We start from the raw sequence: 17,177 nt of genomic DNA, 5'->3' as shown, positions 1-17,177 counted from the left end.
TGACGCTAGAAACCAGATCCTTAGTATACAAGTCATACAACAAGTATATAGTCTGTTTCCTCTCCAGCTCCCTTACTCTGTCTTTATCGCGTTTCGTTATTTTTTTTTTTCTTAAGCTCCGTTAACAAACAAACAGAAGCGATAACCGTAAAGTCGGGTTTTTCCCCCCAATAATCGTGCCTCGGCAGTCGCCACTACGTACCTTACCAAGCCCTCCACCAAACCACCGCAATTACTTCTCGGTAATGATTATTTTACGAAATGTATTACTTGCGTATCACGAGTTTATATACCGCAGTGCGTTTCAGCATTATCCCTTATCATCGCGTTATCTAACTAACCCTGCATTTTAGTTAGCGATATGGCGTGACCTTTCCGAGTTATCACGGAGTGTGTACACGCAAGCAACGTATGAAACTATCGCTTTTTTGTTTTTAGCCGTAGGTACGTTTGTTTTGTTGTAGTTAATTCCTCTTTTATTGACTCAGTGGGCTCGTTAATTACCTTACTGAAATACGCATATGCACCGCAAATCAAATGTGTCTGTATTTCGAGTACAAGTATAGGCCTTGGGCAAGGTTATATGTAGCAATCATCTGCTCCGCGCGCATTTGCAAAGAGATAAAGCTCTGCCACCAAACTTACAAGCAAGAATGACCATGTTGTAAGGGGCAGAATGCCCTTTTGCGTATTAATTAAAATCTCGAGTTTTCAAGGAGGGCGTGCCGCTGGCAGACTATTATGGGGCAATCTCTTTATTACAAAAAGAAAGAAAAATATAGTTTATCTAGTTGTACCAGCGACTCACCCGATAGAGACCGAAATAAATGGACGTAATTATTAGGTCGTTCTAATTTAAACCGCGAATTCGTTGGGGACCAACTCGTGAATGTTGTTCTACTGTTAAAACACTGAAATAAGTTTGAATGCTTCATGGGTGATATCGACGTGCTAGGCCCGTAGAACCTGCATAGCTGGGACACTCGACACTGACTAGAGCATGCAGGGGTCTCCGGGGAATCGGTGGCCGAGTGAGCTAGCGCACACCAGATCGGGGCATGTGGAGCGCAAGCTCGCGCTGCAGAACGCAGTGATCCTGGGCTCGATCCCCACCCCTGCCCATTTCAGACTGGACGAGCATCGCGGCGGCATCCGGTCGTGGTGCACGTTAAATACACAGGGCTAGCGGTTGCACCGCGTTGGCTACATATCTCATCTACAGCCGAGACACCAGACGCCCACTAAGGCAGATCATGACTTCCGGCTGTATAAACATACAGACAACATTATTTTAGGTGTCTCTTGTTTCGAAAGGTCCCACCTATGAGTGGTTTCGTTTTCACTCATCGCCTTAAATTTCATCTCGGGTACTACTATCTCAAAAAGTTCATCAGTGTATGCAAGTTCTGCAAAGAGCAACGCTTCAAAAAGCCTAGTCTGGTCACCTTGGCTGAAAAACGTTTTGTTGGGGCATCAGTCTGGTAACCGTGGACACGTCCTAGCGAGGCTCGACTAGCAGACGGTTAGTTCTTCACGCAACACAAGCGAGATGGCGGCGCCCACGGGCTATACACATGCGGACGTGTATACTGCACCGCGGTGCACGTGGAACCCCTATAATATATCCTTTTCAGAAGGGCGCGCCATTTAGTAACTGCTGCGGCAATCATCGGAGTCCGCCCATGCTTATGGGCACGTACACTAAGCGTCCATTGAACACGAGGACTCCGTTCGACGTGAACTCGGCTCAGCTAGTATTGAGAAAAGGTGCTTCGTCAGCGTTCGGTGGGGACTCGGGTCCAATCACACGCTCGGTGCTCAAGAAATGGCAAGCACCGCCGTTGCTTGATGGAGTTTTGAAAAGGATCTATTGGACGTCCTTTATTTGTTAAACCAGTGAGAAATGTAATGGGTGTCATTCTTCAACGGCCGTGCTGCTGATGTGTTTTGTTCATCGCATAGTGGGGGGCCTGGATAAATAGATAGATGTATCGTCTACAGGCTTTGTATTAGGCGGTAGCTTGCGCCACCTAGCTTAGAAACGTTTACACCCATCACCCGTGAAGTTTGCTCTATACCTTCCGTCCCTCTTTAAACCGTCTACCCCATTAATCGTGTGTATTATCACACTTGTCTTTGCTGGTTACGTGCCTCGCTAAGGCGTACTCGCTGTTGCCAGAATGGTGCTTGCCAAACAAAGCGTTTTACATCCCGGTAGCGGGACTATAGCTTTTTGAGGTGTGGTTAGCTGTTCGAACACGCGACTCTATGAGCTACCGAAAGCCCAGGCATGTGGCAACCTTGGCGCCGAGTCCGCATCGCAGTATATATAATCTGAAGCATGTTTCTGCTTTCTGAAAGGGAGAAAGAGAGGGGGCCTTAGGGGAGTGAAGAAGTCACGTGGCTATTAACTGCTCATTAAGATACCGGAGCCGTGAACCAAGCCACCTATCCCACGCCTGCGTCGTCACCAGACACCCCGCTGGTAGGCATGGAAACAGCTTAAAAAGAAATCTTCAAACTTCTTTCTTTCTCAACTGGATGCGTTTCGCTATTCACGACACCAGCCACGTCAGAATTGATGGATGGATGGATGCTACCAAGAGTTCATCCAGGATTGACCATCGGGGGAAGGGGGATTAATGTGTGTGTGTGTGGGGGGGGGGGGGGGGGGGGGTAACGCATTTCTGGTAGGGGCTGCGGGCTGGGTTGGGTGTCCGAATAAACTATACTGGATGCTGCTGAACCGTTTGGATAGGGCGGCGACTTGCGCCACCTACCGTGCGATGTAAAACAGCATTAATGCGTATGCCTGGCCTTTCGCGGAATCCAATAGCCCACTCCTTCCAACGTTCGATGCAACTCCCGCGCTCCACGCGGCGTACGCGGACGTACTCTCTCCTGCGCCCGGAGCTACATTCCGGGTGTCTCCGCGGGGCCGAGCGATTAGCATGCGCCAACCTTGTCCCACTGAGAGTCCGCGGCGACGGACAAACGAACAAGTGTCCGATTTAATTTACGAGCGCCCGGCAGGCAGCCGTGCCCGGAAGCACTGTACACTCTTTTGCGACGCGTTGGCGCGCGCGCTTGCATTCGCACCCTTTTACCCCCATCTCTCTCCCCGCTTTGTCTTCGGTAACATACCCTTTTTTTCACGTAAAGGCGATATTAAGCTGCAAGGGGACTTGAAATTACCATCCTGCCTTCTCCGAGGCTCATCTGAGTCGAAGAGGAGACGAGAGAGGTAATGCAACTCCCCTTCCTGACGTCAACCGTAGTTCGAGCTTTAGCCGCTGCGTGGCAGATCGCCAGGAGAAGCGGCCGCCGAAATGGAAAAAAGTTGGAGCGGCAGACAACATATGAGAGGAGAGCCACGTGACTGGCGCCCCGCGGCGGCGGGTCACCGAAACACATTTCTCCCGGGCAACCAGTGTGTTTCGGGTCCTCGCCGCTGCAAAAGCTGTGCTCTGACGTCCAGGTTCCCCGAGAAATGGCTTTTTGATGCTCTGTGCTACCAGATCCTCGCGCTCGAAATCTGCGACCGGGCACTCTATGGCTCCGCCGTCGAACTGCCAGGCTTTGTGAGTATGGAGGAGGGTATGGCTAATCATGCATTCCAGTCGGAGCTCGGCTTTCTGGCGTCCCCGCGCCCTCTCGTCTCCTGCTCTCCCTCAGTTTCTGCCCGCACAGTGGCCGAAATCTTTACGTGCACCGAGTCCCGCGCATCTAATTATCGCTCCCCAGCCAATGGGATTGCGACATCATGCCGATGAGAACTCCGAAGGACCAATCGCGATGGCAGGAAGCGTGCTCATAATAATAGGCCCCGCCCCGCGTCTCTTAAACTGTCTGTGTCCACAGAGACAGTAATCGCGGTCTCGTTTTGGTGGGAGGTATAACCGTTTTGGTGGGAGGTATAAAAGGATTAAAAAAAAAAAAAAAGAATGGCTGCCGCTTGACGTCATTTAACTACCTCCTCCCCCGACCCTACGAGTTGGCAGCCCGCCGAGACGATCTTTTCGAGCACGACTCTACGCGCACATAGAGAAAGGCGCGAGACAACGGGAGACGCAGACACAACGCTCCGTCACCGCTGTGCACCTGTCGTTCGTGATGCGTATATACACTCCGTGCGACGCGACTGGCGCGCCGCCGCGCGGCCGGTACCGAAGGTAGGCAGTGAGAACCCCAGAGAAAACGAAACCGAAACCACGCCGCGTACGTTGGTACGCATTGAAGTCGGAGTGGTGCGGTTGCGCTGGGTTCAGAGCATGAAGTGCTGCCTGTGCTGCGTCATTAAGTGCTTCAATATTTATGCGTCGTATCTCGTGGAGACAAAGTTTCACAGTTTTACACCTCGCCGATGTTTTGCGGGACAGCGACAACGATGGAGCCGTGCCATACGACGCGAGAAATTTGGTCTCCCGATCATGTCTGCATGCACTGTGTCGGCACGGCTGACATATTCTAACTGCCGCTTTGCGCTCTGCGTTTGTTTTCGTACCAGTAATAACGCCTACATGTGTCAGCGCCAATGGGACGAACTGAAATGCCATCCCACACTCGCGGGATTGCAGTGTCAATTTCGTTGGAGGGATGCCCTCCAAAGAAATTTCGTCCCCATCGTACGTGTCGATGATATTTCCGGACAAGTATGGCACGCAATCTGTGCTTCATGAAGAAAAATTCGAACGGTAAAAAAAGTGACAAATATAAATCTAAAGAAAACAACAATGAAACTCGGAATCACTGGAGAATCGACGTTTGAGTATGGAAGTTTATGTGGTGTGCTTTCTTTCTTGATCAGCCTCCTTTTGGATGTGGAAACGCTGAATCCCCGAGTTCTGTAGGCAACAATTTTTTTTCTCGGCTTTAGAGCCACCTATCGCAAAGTGGTTCGAACTGGAAGTACCGTCCACTGGTCCCTTCCTACCTGTAAAGTGTGCACCTCCCACGGTGAGTGGTATTATCTGACAGCCTTCGACGGTCAAAGCCAGTTCCCATTTATATACGCCGCCCAAACTAAATTTCGACCTGGCTTCGCTATGCCAACTCTTTTTGTTATAATAAGTGTTGTGCCAAGTGACGGTCATGTCAAAGTACCTGTGCGCCGATAATCAGCACCTCGCACAACAGGTTATTACACAACAGCTGACCGCAAAAGCCCTTGGCGGCCAAACCGTGTGTTGGCCGACAACTTTGTTTTCTCGGATTTGGAACCACCTTTCGTAAAGTTGTTTCAATCGGAAGTACAGTCCCACTAGTCCCTTCATACCTTTTAAGTCTCCACCTCCCCCTACCAGTGGTATTCTCTTGACAGCCTTTTCATGGTCAAAACCGGTTCCCATTGAGTTACGCCGCACAAACCATATTTTCACCTGGTTTCCCTATGCCACTTTTTTTTTTTGTATAATAAGTGCTGTGTCATGCTACTGTCAGGTCCAAGCACCAGTGTGCCCAAATCTGCACTTTGCACAGCTCGCTATAACATAACATTTTGGGTTCAATATTGGATATCCCGTACAGCTTTATTTCTTTATTCGTTAGAAACATAACTTCCACACCTGCTGTCTTAAAGAAACTTGACACTCTTCGTGCACAAACTTAGTGAACATCTCGCTCGCCTCCAAATATCATCGTTCCAGCAGTCCTAGGTTTACAGCGACGAGCGAAATAAATTTCCCACTCAGAGCAATTATGGTGACGGCCGTCTTGTTTTTCGGAAAATTGCTCCAACTCCTTTTTCGGCCGCAACTAGAGAAATTACCCCTAATAACGACTCAAACTCAATATATAAGAAGTGGAGAACAGCTAAATGCCCTTCTTCCCCAGCACTCATGCAACATCACCCTCAACGTGTCGGCTCAAAAAGCAAAAGTTTCGCCCGTGCGCACTTCCGCCGCCACAGCATGGCATGCGAAAAGGCGCCGCAGGCTGCTGAACGCGCCTCACAGTCGAACGCCAGCTCCTCCGCTAGCGGCGCTGCGCGCGTTTTTCAAAGCGCCCCCTATAGTTCCCGCACGGAGTGTATACGTGCTCGATATCACTTTCACGTTTCGGTATACGGGGTCGGACAATCAAACGGCTTTGTCTCCGTCTATCTAGCGTGTGTATACATTCAAGTTCTGAGCCGGATGTAGCCGGAACGCGGACTGCAAGCGTGCACCCAGCTTCCCTCCCCTTTCCTCGCTCGAGGAGGTCACGAGCCATCGATAGATGCATCGCCCGATTACCGCAAAATTAGGCGCGAGCAGGCTCCAATATAGAGAGAACGAGCAAAGGGGAGGGTAGTGTATATGAGTGTATAGAGAGAAAGAAGGTGATAGTGGTAGAGAGAGAGGGAGAGCGAGTGGTGGCTAACGACAGCAACCCGTAAGTTAACTCGGGAGTCGGGCGAGGGGCGGCGCCTCAGGCAGCAAACGCATTACGCCCAATGGACGTGCACAAGAAACGCTACACGCATGAGTCGGCTCGGCGCTCGTTCTTGTCGCGGATAAAGTGGCGTGTTGGCCAACCGTGCGCGACGTGTCGACTAAGTGATTCCCAGGGAAACGACTCAAGTGTGTCTCTTTTCACTCTTGTGGTGTCTAATGTCGCGTTTATTTTTAAGTGCGCCAATAGAGTCTTTTCGAAAGTGTGCGCCAGCTACTACGCGAATTATACGAGTCCACTATCGTTTGGAGATGCACTCTGAGCTAGTAGTATAGACCGTCTTCGTGTGACGGTCGCCTTATTGAAATATAACGTAGTTTGGTTGGGCGACAAAAAATAAAGTAAATAGTGTAAAGGGATGGTGAACCGAAATTTGGATTTCGCAATAAAAGGCCGCAGAAGCGTTCAACGGGACTTTACAAACTCCAATACATCACTCATACGTCGTCGATATCTCAAACGGATGGCCGCATTTTTGTAAAAGATAGGCGCGATCGAGCGAGGAGTGTGACGTAACAATTCCTTTCGAACAGTTGAGAATGAGGGGAAGCGGCCTCGCTTCTCTCCTCTTCTCGCTTCAGCTCAGGCCTGCTCCTCCAGGGGATGAGACGAAGAGGAGAAGGAATGAGAATCGCGACGTCACAGGTCTCGTCGCCGGCCGTGTTCAATCGCGCACTTGTTTTCCAAAAAGCACGGCCATCCGTTAGAGATATCCCGGGATGAGTGATGATTCTGGATTTTGCAGCGTTCCGCCTATCGCTCCAGCCTTGTGTTGTGAGCTCTGAATTCCGGTTCAGCATTCCTTTCAGCATAACTATAATTAAAATAAAATATATATATGGTTTATAGAAAAAAAAAAAGTAGACCCATTGGAACGATCCCCTTGAATTCTAGCGCCTTCCAATCGACAAGTAAAGTGATTTGCTATTTTGCCCCAACTCACGTCCAAATTCAACATGGCGTCCGTGACGAAGAAACGGTCTGTACTGGACGCGAGGTGTGCGTCGGCATTTGAAGACTTGGATCCGATTAGACGCTTTGTGTCCTAGACATAATGACCTCAAAGGTTGCTTGATGGGGCTTTCAAAAGGGACGTTTGCAGGTACGGCTTCTGACCGCCGCCATATTGCTTCTGGTGGTGGTGTATCGTCTGATAGTCAAGCATTGCTGAGGCGTACCCACAGCCTCAGCAATGCTCGACTATAGGCCGTACTTGCAAATGTCTGGAGGGCAACCAAGAGGCAAGAGCCATGAAAGAAACGTCACGTATTGTGGAGTGGGATTATCTTCGCCAATTCTTCTTCAGCCAACACCACCGCAGAATCATAATCATAGCCCGTGCACTCGAGTTTTCGACGTACCGACAGTAAAATCGAGCACAGTCGCGAATAGATCTCTCGAAAATCCGAAGCGAAACTAGCGGGGTAGTGCCGTGCAAAGCATCTTGGAAATCCCTTGGCCACAGTTTCAGTTTCGAGTAGTCAACCTTACTTCACAACAGGCACGTAGCCAAGAAGCAGGGGAGGGGGGGGGGGGGGCGCACGCCCCCCCCCCCTCCCGAAATTTTCTATTTTGCTGGGGCCTCCTCTTCCCCCTCCCCGAAACAAAATCCTGGCTACGTGCCTGCTTCACAACATTCCGTCATGACCAGGCGTTGCCTGTAGGTGTTGGCTGTAAGGGTTGCTTACCAATACAAATAAAATGGGTACTTTTTTTTTTTTTGACGTGCCAGAGTTTGTTTTTATGTAAACAGGACTACGAAGGCACATGGAGGGATGGATATACTGGAACGGTCACCTTGTTCCACATTCTCTCCTCAATGGGCTTCTTAATTTATTCGTGAGCCGGGAGAGTCATTTTGCCCTTTGGTGCGGTAGCCAAGCCATAAGAAAGGCCCTACTCCTACTCCTCGCTAAGCCTGGGCAGGTCCTTCCGGCCGCTGGAGGTCCGTATTTCAATGGGGGCTCTCGCGAAGATGAATGGGCGCTGTGGGACCGAGCGCTAAGTTTATTTTTATGCGGCGCTGAAATGCACTACTTCGTCAACGGGTCAATTGAAATCGAAACTATGCCAGTCCTCCACGACCAAAAAGACGTCCCATATTGCAACGCGCGCAGTGTTACATACAGGGATTTTTGGAAGAGTCTATTGGACACAAGCACTGTGTCAGCGGTCGGCTGAGCTTTCTTCTTCAAACAATGCGTCGAAGGACGCAGACTCGGGCTCGATCGCTGAGTCATCAGAGTTTGATGACTCAGTGACGTCATCAGACTCTGAGGCATCAGAGTTTGATGGCGTCACGTGGGGGTAGCGGAGGCTGCTCACAGACTTTGATTGTTCTAGGCGGTGTTGCCCCGGCTAAGGGCGGATGCGAGTTAACATTTTAGAAGTTCGCTGTTACCGATGCTCTCGTTTACCGACAGTTCAGCTTAACCCAACAGACGCTTAGCCCTGTCTGAGCCTATACCTACCGAACATTACGTAACTAGCCCGACCCAGCCTAACCTAACGACGGAATCAGGTTTCAGGCCATCATGTCGAGCCGACAATAGCCGGGCTTTTGACATCAGCTAACATTTTCATTCATTGCACACTGTATTGCTCTATAAATCGGTATAAGATACACTCAGATAGAGTAAATCATATTGGGGATTAACCGCTCCCGAATAATACAAAAATGACTAAGCAGTGAGAGCACGAGAAAACCGGTTTATATGCCTGGAAAACACAACAGAGTTCATGATCCGTTATCGTGCAAATAATAGCTAGAGGTGCACAGAAACTAACGTCAAAACTTTCACCACTTACACAACCTCCGAGGAGTTTTCTGAAGTATGAAGATCCTCAGATAATGGAACGGAAGAGGGAACTCACCATCGAGTGCCCCAGGTACTCTGCCGCGTTGTCGGAGATGTAGAGCAGCTTGCCATTTTGCGTCATCATCATCAGGAAGCCGCTCATTGCCTGCAATTCGAGGGAACGAAAAAAAAACAAAGATGAGCCGCTCAATTCACACCCACTGTTGACGCACCTCGTGGACAGTTTTGCGTCACCTTCCTCACAAAGTCATACTTCAAATCATTCGTTTTCATGGGGCATTTATTCCTAGACGTTCCCTATAACTACAGCTTGAACCGAACCGTTGGGCGGAATGAGAAAAATGTCCGGCATGTGACCTTGAAACGGCACATATTGCAGAACAAAGAAATCGTCGTTCATCAATACTATATAGTCGTTCTTTTAGGGTCAGTTCATCCTGCAATTAGCCGTAGTGTCCTCAACTTCATGCGACTGGCATTTTCCTACTCCCCACCACCGTATATGCTGTCATCTTCGTATTGTTCTACTGCCAAAGGGATATAGATGCCATGCCAGGAGCTCGATCACTTTTCTTCGATTCAGGCGTGCTCTACGAGAGCGAGCCAGCAGAGGATGCAAAGTTCAGAACTGCGGCAAGACGCATTGCAGTGTAGCACTTCACTGCGAACTGAACTGTATGCTCTGGCTCAAGCACGTAGCCAGGATTTTTTTTTTTTTTGGGGGGGGGGGGGGGGGGGGGGCATGACAAGATGCTGTATGAGGGGGAGGGGTAGAGGAGGTCCCTGCAAAATGGAAGATTTCGGGGGGGGGGGGGGGGGCGGGCCCCATGGGCCACCCCCCTGGCTACGTGCCTGCTCTGGCGGCAGGCTTATGTTGTTGCAAATGGCAGAGTTGTTGCAAAAAAACTTGCTCAGAGACTCCAGCATATGCCATCGCCAAAAACAAGCATATAGACGCATGAGTTGCACCAGGACCTTTGTCAGGGATGCAGAGGTCACGGAGTCGTCCAGAGCGTAGCGGGTCGTAGCAGCTCGATCGCGTGACTGATCTCGAAGACCCCGAGGAATGCCAATCATATCCTGGTCATAAGGCACCGCGATGTTCCCTGAGCGCGCGGCGCTCTTCCGTTTTAGTGCAGGATCATCGATGAGGACAGCTTCACACGCGAGCCCCTGCCGGCCCTATAAGCCGTCATCCGGGCGTCGTAAAGCACGCCCTTGCAGGGTCCCTTTTTTATTGAACACGCTCGGATCCGACGCTATCTCCAAAGGACCTCGCACCGACTACGACGTCCGATGGCCGTCTCTTTTACGGTGGAGCGTTAAAGGAGACACACTAGCACCTCTGTTCCGTTCTCTTCACAACTGGAGCAAGGGGAGGCGACGGCAGAAGCGCTGTTGGACGCAGTAAAGTCATCGAGACATCCGCCGCCGATCACCTTCCCTTTCTCTCAGTGCAACCTCTCTTCTGTTTTTGTTTTCAGTTTTTCGGTTTACGTGAATCCTGTTAGTGTGGACTCCTTCGCATTGTGTGGGAGGCGCCTTGCAGAGTGCGCCGAGTCCGCGATCTCACGATTGTCTTCGGTGTGGGCGCTGACGGTGGAGTTTGGCTCGACGAAAATTGCGGAGAGTTACATCATCGGCGAACAATGCGCGGTTCTGTCTCGGGATGCGATATGACCGAACGGCGGCAGTGTATGCACACGTGACTGATTTCACTTTCCTTTGTTCTGCACCCTGAAAAAATAAAAAAAGAATAAAGCCAGCGCGTTTGTTTTTTCTGCATGGCACTCGTAAGGCCGACCACATGGTGAACTCGATGAACGAAGAGACTGACAAAAAACGCTTCGACCTGTAGAACACGCCTGCGATGTGACACTGATCATCACGTCTCGTATGCTCACGTCACGTTGACATTTAGGTCGAGACGCCTTTATCGACTTTCGTCATAAGCCGAGCTCCTTCCGTATACACAGCTGTGATTGGCTCTCGCAGCGGGCTGTGGGAAAGTAGGACCGTGGGAAGTTTTCTGCATAGTCATCCTCTGTTGCATGAATGGTTTTAAATGTGGTAACGGTTCTTTACCTCACGCCCCTAAAACATCCCGCGTATTAGATCGAAGCGCATGCGATGGTGGAGTGAATTACACGTGATGCCCTCAGTGCCCTCCTTAATGTGCGCATGTGCGGGTGTGAGGCACGCTATGTGCCGTACTCTCCTCCTTGTCGCCCGCACGTCGCTCACGGGGTGCGCCGCAGTCCACTTCACAATGCCTCGCAAGAGGAAGGAACGAACTGCAGAGGAGATTGCTGAACTGAAGCGGCGACGTGCTGAGTATGGCCGCACTCGACGTGCCGAAGAGGTATCGGAAGCAAGAGAGAGCGACGTTCGGCTGGGCAGAGAAGCAAGCCTTCAGGGAAGACAAGCTGTGCTTAGTTCTACCGCATGTCACCGTAGTCTGCAGTGAAGCATCGCAAAAACGTAACCTCGTTTTCTGAGTAGAAACCGATTGCACTTGAAGACGAATTAGAGTGACACGGTTTCAAATGTATGTATGTTTGACGTGGTATTGAATATGATATTCGTCATTTTTTTGCTTGGAAACAAATTCGTATGGCGCCACCTACTGGGTAGCCTCGGCACACTTCCGGTTCACGTATATTTCCTCATTTTTTTACTCGTCGTTCTTTTATCATAAGAGTGAATTAAGTCATGCAGTGCTATAAGTGGTCATTTCGAGAAGATAGCGTGAATATGTGATTTCGAAAATACCGCGAAACCCGCCGTCTAGTTCAGAACCGGAAATGGTTCGGGGCTCTTTACACAATGGCGCCACCACATGTCAACTCACGCGGGAAAGAGCGTAATATAGTGAAAATATACTGACCTGCTTATTCTTAACATGCACAACTTAAGCTGGCATCTAGGTTTTATACGAAAATGGTGGATACCCAATACTGAAGAAATGGGCTTCTTTTCGGGGTCGCCATTGCACATGCGCAATAGTAGCAGACGTGACCGTCTGTCGTTTTTGGTGGCGCTTAAGTCGTGCAGTATGCCAGTGGTAACTAAAGGCTGAACCGCATGCCAGCGATTTGGCGAGCGATGAGACGAGAGACGGCATAAGCGACGAGAGTCAGCGACGAGCGACGGAGGTTTCTCACTGTCGCTCGTCGCGTCGCTCGGTTTTAGGATTTCTAGAAAACGTCACTCATCGCCTTGGTTGCTTGCTCCCGTCGCTTTCATGCAGTTTGCTTCATCGCGCGACTGAACCAGCGACAGCGAAGCGTGTCGCCGTCGCTTGACTCGTCGCTCGTCAAATCGCTTACATGCGGTTTATACTTAACAGACCGGAGATAATGACCCAAAGTTTTGACTGCAACACGGCCTAATTCTGTCTTGCCTTCGTTTGCAACAAAAACAAAGGCGCACTAGTTTTCGAAAGTTTTCTTGGTCACCAAAAACCTTTCCTGGGGTGCGGAGAGGAGACGGTGACTAACTGCGGAAAAGGCCTAAAGGACAGAGAAATACATAAGTTTTGAACTAGAACTATTTTTCTTGACTTTCAGTTAGTTTCCTAAGGAATCTCTGAAAGTTAGTCTATTTTATCACCTTAACTTCAATATAAATTATTTCATTAGAGAAATCCCAATTTAAGTGAGGAATGGTTCGGACATGAAAATAAGCACGACTTTGAGGCGGTGGTCACAACTAGACTCCATATCTGGAAATTTTATGAAAGCTCCACATATTTAGTTATTAATATTAATATTCGGAAGCATCGATATACATCATCGATAGCAGACTTACACTGATTCGAAAAAAAAGCTCAAAAGGAAAATTCCGACATTATTGCTAGCACGCTTCAAGAGCACGTATTACTTTTGCTTAGGGCTGGGAGCAATGCTGTACAGATATTTAGATCGAAATATTTAGATTTACGGGGGAATTCGTCCCATCACATCACATCTATAAACATGTGCAAGCGTTGCCACTTCTCAAAAAAAAAAAAAAAGGAAACCGTGCCTGCTCACATCGACGCTATTTTGTGCAGCAAGACCGTCGTTACGTCACACAGAGTATGCACATCAGAAAAAGCCGGCGAATTCACTTTCCCGCAGAACACAAAGAAAACCACTTGCGGCGACAAAAAAAAACAGAAGAGAAACCTGCGATTGACGCAGCTTGACGTACGTTTAGGCCCGAAAACAGACGCGTGCGCGGGGACATTCAACAAGTGGAACTCTGCGCATATCGCATTTAGTTTTGCCTAATCTTATTTCAAGCTTAGTTATTCGCTAGGATTTTTTTTTCGCCACTAATTCAAAAATCAGTCACAATTCCTTTCTTTTTTTCTGGGAAAGGGGGGGGGGGGGGGGGGGCGACATGGTGAATTTGCCCTTTGTACCAACTTTTCTTTAATGTGTACGAGTAAACACCGATCGGCACCGTAAACGTCACAAAGAAAAGAAAAGAAGAGCAGACAAAATGGAGAAGGTAACCAGCAAAGAAGCAGAGCAGTAGCCATAGACAAAGCGGGCGGCGTCTCTGCTTGATATACAGCCCTCCTCGCAAGCTGCATAAGAACAACACCGACAGGAATAAGGAACAAAGAGGAGGGGTTCACGTGCGTTGCGGTGTGGCGGCGGTGTCGGCCGGTGGATACACGTAGCATATCGCCAGCGCGAGTCGTGATCTGGGGTCGTGATTGGGCGAGGGCAGCTTCACGTTCGCCGCTGTACATACGCCTCTTGGCGAGCAATTACTGAAAGGAGGGGGCTCAATTTCGCTCCGCTTTTATACGACGCCGGTCCTGTTGCCCTTCCTTGCTCTTGTTGTTGTTGTTACTGCCGTACCTGGCGTTGTTTCGAAGTGAATTATTCGCCGCCCTTTTTTTTTAAGAAGAAAAAAAAGAGAGCAAGAAATAAATAAGCCGCATAAAACGCCAGGGAATTATAATACGCGCTTTGTTTGGTGGAGAGGCCGTCCTTATCTTGGTGCGGGATGAGTCGCGTGACTCCTGGATCCTGGTATGGTACACGGCGAGTAAAAGGCGATCTCGCCTTTCTTGACGAGCTCTCCATGGGATCGGCAAGGAGAAAAATGCTCTACTACTCTACTTCTTTTTTTTTTTTATACGAAACAAGGTCGGGGGGAGGGTATTCACATGCAGTTGAACTTGAAATACGTCATACAAAAGAAAGTCTGCATGTTTCTTCATTGGTCATCCAAAAGTTGTCCGCGCTGCAGTATTTACTGCGATTAGGTTCCGACGACGACGAGACTTTCCAGTTGCTGCAAAATGTGCATCGCCGTCGTCAACGACTTTACGTGACGGAAGACTTTGAAGGACGCAGCCGTCCGGCAGGAGACACGATTTTTTATTTTTGCGAATTTACTAGGGAACGACTTTTTCGAGCCTATATAATGTCCAGTACTGGAAAGCGCCGCTGAAAGAGACGCAGGGACGGAGGGGGACCAAAAGCGTGGAACAAGGCGCCTTGTCCTGTTTTGGTCTCTCGTCGTCCCTGTGTTTCTGCCCCAGCGATTTTTTTTTTTTTTTCTCTGGTGCACGATGAACCGATTGGCCAGACCATCCCTAGGTTACGGGCTTCAGTTGAGCTGGCTGGTGCATAAGTAGGATAGTGCCAACTGAAACTTGCGAGATCAAAAAAAAAAAAAAAAAAGTTAAAATCGGAGATAGAAGAAAGAGGCAGAGATAGATATATAAGAGAGGGAGAGACAGAATTAGAAGAGATAAAAATAGAGGCAGAGATCTCTATCTCGGTCTCTTTCTTCTATCTCTGATTTTTTTTACGTTTTCCGTCTCCCCAGTTCAAGCTGCCCTAATCAACCCTTTGCTCTTATGTCAGAATCGACCGTTTCGAGAATTATTAAATTCGAATGCCAATAAGCCACGCTGTGGAACAGAGGCTGTTCCTGTGATTATCAAACAACAGCCGCTCTGGCGGTTTTATGGGGAATCATCGCGCACTAATGGATTCGCGATAATCTTGCATGCCTACGGACAGCATAAACTGTATTGTTATAGTGAATGACCACATTGGAATTCATCACACCGGAACTACCAGGCGATGATCCGACCCTCCGAATTATGGAAACAAATCGAAGCCATTAGCCGGCATTCTTTTTGCAAACATCCAACGGTCGATGACCGGTAAGGTAACAAAAGATGGCGCAGCTGCGTACAAAGTAAATAACAGCCCATTCCCCTCTGGTTGGCGGAGCGGCCACCATAACACCGCCTAAGGACACGGGGCATTACATAACGCGCGGATCACCGCTCCGCCGCGCATGCGCATGTTAGACGAGAGCCGCGTCCGCCATCGCGTTACAGCGATGGCGATGGGACGGCCCGGAGTGTCAGAGGTTAATGCGGGCTCCGCCACATCGCGGACCTTCGGGGAGGTCAGAGGTCACTACCGTCTTTTCCCTTCCCCACCTCCTCCCTCTCGTATTGTTGTGATGCCTGCTAGCTATTAGGGATTTTGTTTTAAGATTCGTCTGTTCGCTTGCTTCTACCGCTATCGCGTTTATAGTATAGTCGTTGCTATGGATTGTTTTTGACGCATTTCGTTCGACCCCTAAGCGGGGGGAGGAGGGGTGTAGAGAGAGAGAGAGAGAGAGAGAAAGAGAGATAGGGGGGGGGTGTAGAAGGTGTTTTGTTCTGTCATCCGGGAACCTCCGTCTGAGCTATACCCTCGGGGTGGGGAGAGAATCTTCGCCTCTTATTCGCTCACCGTAATTTAGTCGCAATTTGGAACCCCTCCGAGACACAAAAGGTGCCGAGCTTGCGTTCTGCTGGCGGGTGTTTTATATGCTATAGCATAGATCGCGTACGTGAGTGCTCGCTCGGATCCCACGGTGAATAGAGATACGTGTCAGAGCTTCTAGCCCAAAAACAAATCTATATATTCAAAAAACAAAACAAAAAACGTAGTGGGGTGCGAGCTTTGGAACGCAGAAGGTCGAGTCGTTAGTTGTACGACGTTCGAACGAAGACGGATAAACGGCGCCAGGGATTCTAAGTAATCAAAGAAGTGTAACAACGAGGAACGCGCTATAGCTACTTCGTGAGCGATCATTTTTCAAACCTGGAGCGGGAAAGAAGGTTGGGGGAATGGCGGAGCATGTTTGGAGACACACGACGCTGCTTTGAAGTTGCTGTTGTTGGGCGGTTCAGGAAGACGGTTGGTTCTAATCTAATAACGGGAGGGCAATTAGGAAGGGGACATCGTGACGCATCGCTCGTCGCGCGAAAAACCTGTTGAAGATTATGGAGCTCGGTGTGGCTGTTGATACTTTATGGAGCTAAAGTGTCGCCCCCTACTTTTTTGCTATTTTTTCCATCTTTCTTTAATTAAACATTAGCCGCGCGTGGCCTTGTAGCCTTATACTCCAAGACAGCTTCATTGTTTGTTTTTCTTTTTCTTTTTTTTTTTTGCGGGGGGGGGGGGGGACATTGAGATTTTGGTGCTAAGTTAGTATAGAATGTATGTGAGTGCTGCTAGGAAACAGAATAGCCGAATCTAATTAGGTGTGTTTTAAAGTGTCGCCTGACGTCCTAATGTTTTTCTTCATTTTTTTTTCCGTCAGGTTTATTTTTACTGCCTGTTAACAACAACTTATTCCGGCAGTCAAATTGTGTGTGTGTGTATGTCCGTGTGCGTGTGTTTTAATATAGCCCTACTGAAAACACAGTTATTGTATCTTTCTTGAGTTCATGACCAAGAAACCAAATGCACCTGTGTGTAAATTGGAGAGCATAGACACACTTATCGCAGCTCGACTGCTGCCGTTGTACGGAAACGAAGAAAATCGAGCAGCCGTAACCCAAAAATAAATTAAAAAAAAAAAAAAAAAGAAAACGAAGGAAGCACCGCGAAAGGCGAGAAACCTCAAGAT

The 17,177-nt window shown here is 49.1% G+C and overlaps 1 protein-coding gene across 1 annotated transcript in view; it reads right to left on the bottom strand.

Moving 5' to 3' along the window:
• Positions 1–17,177, bottom strand: part of LOC8038343 (neuronal PAS domain-containing protein 4) — a 105,885-nt gene that overhangs the window by 28,367 nt on the left and 60,341 nt on the right. The window contains exon 5 of the mRNA XM_042288583.1: positions 9,307–9,396. Coding sequence (XP_042144517.1) covers positions 9,307–9,396 — 90 coding nt within the window. The remainder of the gene's footprint in view (positions 1–9,306; positions 9,397–17,177) is intronic.

The sequence above is a fragment of the Ixodes scapularis genome, unplaced genomic scaffold, assembly GCF_016920785.2.
Source record: "Ixodes scapularis isolate PalLabHiFi unplaced genomic scaffold, ASM1692078v2 PGA_scaffold10__122_contigs__length_95168666, whole genome shotgun sequence".
Taxonomy (NCBI): domain Eukaryota; kingdom Metazoa; phylum Arthropoda; class Arachnida; order Ixodida; family Ixodidae; genus Ixodes; species Ixodes scapularis.
The sequence above is the reverse complement of the archived record's forward strand: the minus strand, read 5'-3'. Positions and strand labels throughout refer to the sequence as shown.